Genomic DNA, 10,529 nt, shown 5'->3' on the forward strand with positions numbered 1-10,529 from the left:
GGACATACAGAGCTGTTTGTTCCACAACAAGCTGGAGGAGAGCTCTCCTCTCAGACTGAGAGGCTCAGGTGAGCTGGGGTTCCCAAACTTTTCAGCCCGCGACCCCCCATCGACGGGGGGGTGCTAGTGAATTAATTTCAGTTTTCCGCACAAACACTGCGCTAGTGAATTGTCAAAGGGGGAGCCTCGTTGCGGGGAAATTATACAGATGGCTAGTCCGCCCCTGAAAATGTCTATGCAACCGTTATTATTAGTAATAATTTTTAAAAAAAAATTATAAAATGTTTTTATCAATTTTTATGTATAATTTTTATTTATTATTTATTTTCCATTTTTATTTTGTAATCATCTCGCGACCCCCACTCGGGGTCTGGGCGACCCCCACTTTGGGAACCCCTGCTCTAAAGAACAAAATAAGCACGAATTACACAAAACATGTACACCTATTTTAGGATCAGGAGACCTTACAGTCAAAAAAATCGTCATGCAAGTTTGAAAATGACTATCACATCTTATTTCTGTTTCAATCAGACATATTGTTTCCTCAGAATAAATCAGTGGTGGCAACTGAAACTCTTTAGATATAACTAATGAATTACGATGCATTAGAGGATTTTATTTTTATAAGGAGTGTTTATGCGCAGCTGGGTGAAAATAGCAACATCACAGGTATTGGGTTATTTTTCACTATAGTTACCCGGGTTCGAAAAGCATTGTTCACTATAGACGCCCGGGTGCAAATAGCCTTGTTCACTATAGACACCAGGGTGCAAAAAGCATTGTTCACTATAGACACCCGGGTGCAAATAGCATTGTTCACTATAAACACCAGGGTGCAAAGAGCATTGTTCACTATAGAAACCTGGGTACAAATAGCATTGTTCACTATAGACACCTGGGTACAAATAGCATTGTTCACTATAGACAGTACACCCGGGTGCAAATAGCATTGTTCACTATAGACACCCGGGTGCAAATAGCATCTGCCTTCTTTATATCCTTTTGGATTACTGTGGCTCCATGTAGAGGTTTTTTGTTTAGTTGTATCTTAATCCACAGATAGCTCAGGCTGTATCAGACATTGTGAAACTATAATAGAAACACGTCACACCAGATGGCCTGCAAATCTTTCTTTTCTCTGCTGTGTTTCAAAACAAAAAATAACTTGAATTATAACAAAACAGATTCTCTCAACGATCAGGAGCACCCCAGCTGTGCAATAATGGACAAACTGCACGTGTGCGCCCTGTTTTCTCCAAAGATTTAAGGGACACGTGTGCGTCGAGGCGGTGGTCCCTCCAACCCACTGACCGTTGGCCTGTTTGGGTTTTTCTTGCGGCTGGACCCTGCCAGCAGGGAAGAACGGAGGGGGCTCCTTTCATGAATGTGCACGTCAACAGCAGCCTCAGCCACCAAAAACCTGCCCCCAGACCCATTAGCAAGCAGGGGCCAGAAAAATAGATGTCGGAAAAACAGATTGCATAAGACCTTAGGTAACACGCCCCCGAAATTAATAGCAGAAGCAGAGAAGCGTAAGAATCGGGAAATTATGTCGAGGCCTTGAACTATTGTGTTGTCGCCCGGGCAAGAGGGGCAAACACGAGGCTGGGGAGGGGCTTCAGAGGATTCTGGAACAAGAGCGGCGCTAACTGCTCGCCAGTCTCATAGGGAAAGCTTCAAAACCTGACAAAATAAAACAGACATTCTTAACTGTCACAGTTTTAAGATAAAGGGATCAAGACAACACCCTGCAACATTCCCTTTACATCAGCAATCCCTTTGTCACAATGAACGTGCAGGAGTTGTTATCTTGGAGACATGATTTGTTTTCATGGTTGGATTTAACACATTGGGACCATTCCAAAGACGCAGAAAACTACATAATCGTGTTATTGTTTCAACTTGTCCCATCTCCCTGAGTCATATCTGGGGCAACATGTGTAATAAACCTGAGTATAGTATTTGCAAACACACTTTAACCAAGTAGAGATAACAAGGAATCTTTCAGTTTACTACTCCTCTTGGTTTCACATTGTGAAAGGGCAATAACATTTTTTGCACAGTGAGGGAAGTAAAGGATTGTTCTTGATAACAAAGCTTCAGGCTTGCTTTTCATGTGGTGCAGCATATGTATGGTCATTTGCAATTAATGTATTGTGATTATTTTGACTACCTATGTCTACACCTTAAAGGGGACCTATCATGCAAAATGCACTTTGTGATGTCTTTTATACATAAATATGTGTTCCCCGGGGAACTCACGCAGCGTCAGAAAATAAAACCCTCTTTTGTCTCTTTTCCTCCGTACCCAAATCTTTTAAAAACGGGTGTACAACGAGCGGATACAGATTTGCTGCCAAACTGACGTGTTCATCTGTGGTGACGTCGGCGGACCCACAGAAAGTTGCTATCAGAAACAATGCCTGACATGTTTTGGACTTAATCTCGTCTTTGTTTACATTAGCAAGCCTCGCTAACACTCAGAGCTAACCTGTACTGTGTAGAGCACATGTGTTTAAAAAGCAGGAAATAAAAAAAGAACTCACCTTGTGATAAACCTGCAAGAGAAAAAGCATTTGAGCTCCATACTATTTCAGAAATAATCCTTGACGTGGTTTAAACAGGATGGCATTTTATTACAACCGAATTTAACTTTATCTCCGGTAGAATTCTGATTAGGCATTAGCTCCACCTCCTCTTCTTCTTTTTTTCAAGCTAAGGACCCAAGATCCGCGTTTTTCTAACAGGGCTTCAAAAGAGGAGTTTGAGCAGTATGAGGCATGGCTACAATGGGTGATCTGTTTGGTATTATGAAAAAAAACTTCACAGACATGTTTTGTATAGGTATGGCCCTACAATATATGTTTCAAATATAGCATGATAGGTCCACTTTAAAGTATGGCTGCTGCCTTAGCAACTAAAAACAGTGTAGCATCAATGTCAACACAAGGATGTTCATGCAAAGTTATGGAAAAAGCCTATTACTTCTCAGAGATGTGAGAAAAGAAACAGAGTATTTCGATTGTGATACAGACTTGCTGTAATGAATTGACTACATGCCAGCACACAGTGTTCTGATAGTGAAAAAACAAACTTGTTTAAGTGTTAGTTACGTACGTGTGGTAGAGCATGTTTTCATAATTTTCAGTCAGGTGATTGGCATGGGGAATGAAGGTATTTCATCTCAAACCGATGCCATTAATGGTTGCCTTTCAAATTTGTTTTCAGCCAAGCACACCATAATAGCTTACATTTACTCAAATGTTTAGAATCCAACACTCAGGGCATACCCATTTTTGTGAGAAACATGAGCTTTTTATCACTCCCATCACCAAATGTTTAGATGTGTTGTTGCTACGATTCAACAACAGTTAATTTTTATTTATTTTTGTCTGACATTCAACATTGAAATGAGTTTATAATGGTAATAATAATGACAGAAGTTAAATTAAATGGGAAATGGATGAATAGGTGAATTAATCAGAAAAGGAAGAGATGTGTATGTGTGTGTATATAGATGTGTATATATGTATTTGACTATTTATCTATTTATACATTTATTTATTTATTTATCAATTATACATTTTTTGTTTTATAATAATAATAATGAGGAAATAATTAAGTATATCTATATTATGAAGCAAATCATGTATAAATACAACGCCATGTGCATTAGGGGTTTCACCAACTAATCGACTAGTCGACTAGTCGACTACCTTTACCACTAGTCGGCGCTCCTGTTCTGTTTGTGATGTGTGTGAGCCATGTCCTTGTGTTTTTGCCTTTGAAAATGTCTAGTAAAATATAAATGTTAAAAAATAAATAAAAATGAGCTTCCCAATCACACTAAACAAATGCAATGTTGCGGCTGTCCAATATATATATATCAAAAATATAAATATTGAATTTAAGATGTGTTTTTTTTGTGCTTTTTGCAGATGATGTGGTTCTGATGGCTTCATTGGTCTGCGACCTTCAGCACTCACTGGATCGGTTCGCAACCGAGTGTGAGCCGGCCCCCCCTGGATCCAGAATCGTACCTCCAAATCTGAGGCATGTTCCTCGCAGGAACATCCGATGGACACTGTCCACTCGCAAGTAGCGGAATGAGTTCTTACCCCAAGTGAAGAAGTTCCAGGTATCTCGGGGTCTTGTCTCCCCCCGCCGCTCCGCCCCCGCGGAACAATCGGACGTGAGATGGGCCGGAGAATTGAGCAGCGGGAGCGGCACTGCAGTCGCTGTACCCTCACCGTTCTGTGACGGAAAAGGAGGCTGAGCCAGAAGCAACAAGCTCTCTGTCTACCAGGCATTTTCATTCCTACCCTCACCTATGGTCATCGAAGGAGGGTCATGACTGAAAAGAACGAGATCGCGGATACAAGCGGGCGAAGATGGGTTTTTCTTCCGCAGGGTGGCTGGTGTCTCCTTAAGGATAAGGTGAAGTGAAGTTCGGTCATCCCGGACGCGACTCGAGTTGAAACCGCTCCTCCTGCGTCGAAAGGAGGCCAGTAGAGGTGTTGGGCACCTTAGTTAGGATGGCCACCTGGGCGGCCTCCCTAGGAGGTGTTCCAGGCACGTCCAGCTGGGAAGAGACCAAGGGTAGGACCTATGAACCAGGTGGAGGGATTATATCTCTTCGCGCTGGCTGGGAGCGCTTGTGATCCCCCAGTCAGAGCTGGTTGATGTGGCCAGGGAAAAGAACGTTTGGGGCTCTCTGCTGGAACTGCTAACCTCCACGGATTAGCGGGAGAAGATGGATGGATGGAGATGTGTTTTGTCCATTCACATTTGTTCAGAAATGCTTTCATGTAGGCCTCTGACTCTGTCCACTCATAAACTCACTTTTTTGTTGTTCTTAAAGAAAACTTCAACCTTTGTGGTTCCGTTTTTAGTGTTTATTCAGCTATTCTTAGACTGTCTTTGCCCTCATGGTCAAAATAACCCATCTGGATAAACATCCACTTGTGAAAGGTGAACGCTCTTTGTCAGGGTCTGTTCTCTCTCCCGCCAACAGTTGAAAGTTACTTTGTATTCTGCAGACAGATGTTGAATTTAACGAAAACACACACTGAGCATTCACCCTCCTGTTGCTGTTTGTCCAGTAGACTTTCAACCACAGCAAAACACAGATGTGGTTACAATGCAGGAATCAGCGGGTGGTCGCACTATATCTCTCTGACCATGAGCATGGCTGAGAGGTTCAATTCTCTATGAAAATGAAAGTCCTCTCGACCATCAATCAAACAAGAGCAGAAATGTACTCTGTGTCATTTCTGAGCCAGTTACATAACGAGAGCTTTTGTTTGACTCGTTTGCTCAATGGGAGGTTTCTAGGTACGTTCCACTTTGAATGTCTATGTAAGCTTTATTTGTTGTTTTTATGCTCAATTCCAAGCCATCAAGTCCCACGGCGTTTCAACAGAGTAGACAGGACGGCTGCCGCGGGTTACGTTGCATTTGTCCACCAAATAATTTTCTGGGGAAACACCCGCAGCTGGGTGGAGTTAACATAAAGCCAACCAAATGTAAAAAAGGAAAAGGAGCCTTGTAGTTCACATTACATGGCCGAAAGCACCTCGGTTACTTCCTTCACCTGGGTCGAATGGTATTTTAGTGTTTTCATTATCTTTATTGAAGTTAAAGGGCTAAAGTGAAGTGTCTGATTGTGGATGCTCAAGTTCATGCGTGACTTCTCAGGTTACTATCTTATATTTCAATCTAAAGGCAAACAAGCGTTAAAATGTATGCATGGCAGTGTTAAACCCGTCAGGCCAGTTTCAGGTACTGCGTGCCTTTACACGCAGGTTCAATGGCATGTATTCAATCATATGATTGTTATTGTTGAATTCTAGCCAGCTAACGATAGCTAGAAAATAATGTTTTACTAACATACTCACAACAAGCTTTAAAGATCCCATGTCATGGCCATTTCCACTGATCATGATTCCATTGTTGAGGTATACTAAAATAGATTTACATTGTTCAATGTTCCCGAATCACATTGGTTTCTCATACAGCATCTCTGTATAGTATGTGTATTCACTCTCTATCCTACACGCCTTGTTGGAGCTCCTGCCCCCCCCCCTATGAGCCCACTGTGCTCTGATTGGTCAGCTCGCCCAGTCTGTTCTGATGAGTCCACCACCTTTACAGCGGAACATCAGTGATTATGTGTTACAATGGCGTTTGTTAGCAACCAGAAAATGACACCAGTAATGACGAACAGATGAGAATGCTGCGTGGGGTCTGGGTGCCGTGTTGGCGGGAACTCTGAGTGCTGCGAGGAGCGGACAGTGTGAGCTGGGTTCATTTCTCGCAGATGGGGGGTCTGCGAGACAGTGAGACATCGAAGGGGGGGATGCTGAGGGGGCTGCAACACCCCCATCTGCGAGGCTCCACTAGCATGACATGGAACCTTTAAGATTCAGACAGCTTGATGTTGCAGAAATGTGGGATAATTATGCCGTATAGCGGCTCAATTAACTTATATGAGTTCATTAGAAACCGGCAAACAAATGATTTGGATGTGTCGAAGGTTCATTGGGTAAAGAGAAAGGAATAATATTTAGCAAATAGGCTTGGGTGTTGAAGGAGTTGTGTTTGCAGACCTAAATGATACAGACAAAGTCTTAAGTGATGCACTACAAGTTATGATACAGGGGATTTATCATGTTTTAATGTTAATGGTAATCATCTTCATCATCTAGCATGCAAGAAGTGTAAATAGAGGACAGTGAATGAGACACTGAGGAGGAGTGGGGTGAGGGGATTCTCGTACAATCGCTTTGTGTGGGGTGAGTACCAAACTCATCTGAGTAACTCACTAAAAAGGTGATGTGCATAACCTATTCCAAAGAGGATGGAATTAGGATGATTTCTGACTGATCACCTCTAGAGCCACACTGTTTGCACTTTTTACACTTCTGATGTGAAAAAGGACACAATAACATAATGAAAAACACAAAACATGTGTCCGGTTCTGAACTTTTTCACACTCTCAGAGAATGACACACACGAATAAATGTAAGAAAATTTGAGAATAGTTTTTTTGTCTTTACATAAGGGACGTGAGTCAGATTGAAATAGGTCAGAGGTATAGAATATAAAATCCTCCATCTTTCTCCAAACATCTTTGACTTTCATACCGTCTTGTGTGCATAAACTACAGGTTATGGACTACTTTTTAAAATATAAAAATGGGAAACGATTGGTTGTCTCATTGGCTATAAGAGGTAGACCAATAAAAGGTATTGGTTAAAAAATACCATACAGTGCATCCCTTTTCCAGCAGTCACCGCTCTGAAATGATACTAAAATAACTCACACAGGAGACAGAGAGCATTGAGACACTTACTGTCTTCTTCTTGTGCAAGCACTCGTTGAAATCCTCTAACTCCAGCTGGCACTCCTTCTTGGAGCGGGTCTGCCCAATGTTGTGGGAGCACTCGATCCAATCCTTCTCAAAAGTGTGGCAGCGCGCCGCCTTCTGCTTGGGCTGAAGGCTGCTCTGATTCAGCAGCCATTTATCAGCGTCGATGCCGAGCCGAGTCTGCAGGTCCACAAACGGCATGATGCTAATGAGGGAGAAGACGGAGAGGAGAGAATAATGAGCAACAAACAGGAAGTAGCAGGAAGAAGACGGAGAAATCACAAAGACAAGAAGAAGGCAGAATAAAAACATCAGCCTTGAAAAACTGCCACGAAAGCTGTATACGTGTCGTTATAACAAAAAAAAGTTGACAGCAAACATATTGCACATGAAAAGTGAGCACCTTACAGTAGTAGTGATTATATTATAACGAAGTTTAAAGAAAAGTTACAGCATAAATACAATCTTTGTACATTTTTAAATGTTTTGCTTGGTTTCAAAACCAAAGGCTATTTGACAACTGATTGTATGGAGTCTCTTTGGGTAAAAGCATCTAATAAGTGACATTACAAATAGTAAGTAACGTCAAGAGTTTCTGCTCAAAATAAAACGTGCCTAAAAAGGTTCCTTTTCATAACGTCTGCTTTCTTGTAAGTAAAAGGGTTATATAATAAGAGTTATAGGGTTATGTAGTATATACTAGTTCAAGCTTTTAGTAGGAAAACACTGCAGCACCTCTCTGTAGACTTGATGGTGTCATTTCAATGATAAATACACAAACAAGAAGTTGTGCATGCAACAGTGCAGTATGATTAATACAAAAAGAGCAAAACCTAACTTGATAACCTCATAGTTGAGCAGCTGTGCCACCAATATGATAACATTGCTGTCTTACTGTCATATCACTGCTTTACAGACTTTCATGGAAGTGACATACACATTCAAGGAGTAAATGTGCTAAATTACTATTGCTTTTAACATTCAACTCCCATTTCTGTTTTCCTTGTCCAAACTGTGAAATTACCTTGGAACAATCAAACTCAACAATAAACTATTTTATCCTTTAAATAATGGCTAACCTGTCGATTAACGTTATATAGCTAGCACCTAGCTAACTCATGTTCGAATAGCTAGCTGGCTTACCCTCTGCTGAAAAAAACACCCTAAGCTTATTATATATTGAAATGGAGTCATGACACAATCATTGAAACTCTAAAGCTGTCAGGTGTTAGCATGTTATGCTAACCAGTCTCCTTCAACGACTGCTCGTTCATGTCAACAGGCCGCTCTATCTTAACACTGATGTTTTTTAAATACAAATGCACATGACATCGTGTCTATACAAGTAAGGCGCTGATATGAAACCTACATTAAATAACAATGTATCTGTATTTACCGTGTTTGATAGGAATCACTTCAACCAGAGAGTTTCGCTTTAACCTTCCGCCGAGTCCACGCGTTTCGCTTTACGGCAGACCAAAACACGGCCGTAAAATGAGAGGTAGTGACTTGAAGAGACGCTCTTTCACCTCAGTCGCTTACCGGAAAGGAAAGGAGGAGAGGAGGAGAGGAGAGCCAGTGGCATGAAAAGGGAAACTACTGTAGATATCAACTATCTCGCTTGATTTAAAGTTTTTTCTTTCAATATTTTGTAAATAACACAAAAAAAGGTCTTTAAGGATAGGCTATGTATTCTAAAATTGCACATGTAGGTAAATTCAAACTAAAATCCCTTAGTGTGATGTAGTTACATATTGTCTTAAAATATAAAATAAAATAATATATTAAAATAAAATATATAATAATATATAATAATAACACAAATAGGTATTTTGTATAACATAATCATAATATATCGACTGCATGCAAATCTTAACCAAGGCAATACTTTGTGGGACTGCTGCTTGGTTTAAATACACCATTCACATTTAACTGGCATTCAACACCTAAAGCAGACATTCAAACATCTATAATGAACAATATGTCAAAGATTTAAAATAAAATTTCGTGTGCATAAAGAAATCAAAGATTTTAGAACAACTTACTATATTTTCCTTTGGGATGTGATACGTTTTAGAAGAGTTTCTTTTTCAGCTGTTTTCAAGTATACATATTTTGTACACTCTCTTCATTTGAAAGATTTTGGGTTAATCTATCCACATTTACCTTTGGATATTTGACGATGTTATGCCTTTGATTATACAAACATTGTTTGGTTACCCTTTTTTTTACCAGGCCTGTGTCAGTTGTAAACAAACAGGAATACATGTATATCTTGTTTAAACATATAATAATGAAATGATATTGTTCCTCAACATAATGCAATTATCATTTGACATTAACTGTGTTGAAAGGCAACCTTAAGCAACTCAAAACGACATGTCTAAGTTTCTCTAGACTCATTTCCGCACTGATAACTAGCACATTACCATATTCTCATGACTTCTCCAGTTACTTAAAGGCTCATACATATCATAAAAGATTTCCATTAGTTTGTAGTCATTAAACAAAAACAAAACAAGCAGATAGTTTGGTGCAACATCATATTGTGTTTATTTATTTCCCCCCAGAACGTCCACAAGTTGTCTTTCACAGTCCTGCATGTCCAACCCCCCGCAGAGCAGGGCTTTAACGGTGACAGGAAATACAGAAACAATATAATAATAACACTTAAATATTGCTATCTACACTGAACAAAAATATAAATGCAACACTTTTGTTTTTGCTCCCATTTTTCATGAGATGAACTCAAAGATCTAAAACATTTTCTATATACACAAAATAACCATTTCTCTCAAATATTGTTCACAAATCTGAAAAAATCTGTGATAGTGAGCACTTCTCCTTTGCCGAGATAATCCATCCCACCTCACAGGTGTGGCCCACACCTGTGAGGTGGGATGGATTATCTCGGCAAAGGAGAAGTGCTCACTATCACAGATTTTTTCAGATTTGTGAACAATATTTGAGAGAAATGGTTANGGTGATAGTGAGCACTTCTCCTCTGTCGAGATAATCCATCCCATCTCACAGGTGTGGCATATCAAGATGCTGATTAGACAGCATGATTATTGTGCCTTAGGCTGGCCACAATAAAAGGCCACTCTGAAACGTGCAGTTTTGCTTTATTGGGGGGGTCTGGGGGGTCCGAAAACCAGTC

At 40.3% G+C, this 10,529-nt stretch overlaps 1 protein-coding gene across 1 annotated transcript; it reads right to left on the reverse strand.

The window, feature by feature from the left end:
- Positions 1 to 7,276: 7,276 nt before the first annotated feature.
- On the reverse strand, positions 7,277 to 8,874 carry ndufs5 (NADH:ubiquinone oxidoreductase subunit S5). Its single transcript, XM_010777992.1, has 2 exons — positions 8,766 to 8,874; positions 7,277 to 7,574 (listed from the first exon to the last, which is right to left on the reverse strand). The coding sequence occupies exon 2, from the start codon at positions 7,568 to 7,570 to the stop codon at positions 7,292 to 7,294; it is 279 nt and encodes a 92-aa protein (XP_010776294.1). The 5' UTR covers positions 7,571 to 7,574; positions 8,766 to 8,874; the 3' UTR covers positions 7,277 to 7,291.
- Between the last annotated feature and the right edge of the window lie 1,655 nt (positions 8,875 to 10,529).

This window comes from Notothenia coriiceps, unplaced genomic scaffold (genome assembly GCF_000735185.1).
Source record: "Notothenia coriiceps isolate Sejong01 unplaced genomic scaffold, NC01 NC01_scaffold00018996, whole genome shotgun sequence".
NCBI lineage: Eukaryota > Metazoa > Chordata > Actinopteri > Perciformes > Nototheniidae > Notothenia > Notothenia coriiceps.

Coding starts and splice junctions, on each gene's coding strand:
- ndufs5 (XM_010777992.1), bottom strand. CDS start 7,570: ATGCCGTTTGTGGACCTGCAGACTCGGCTCGGCATCGACGCTGATAAA.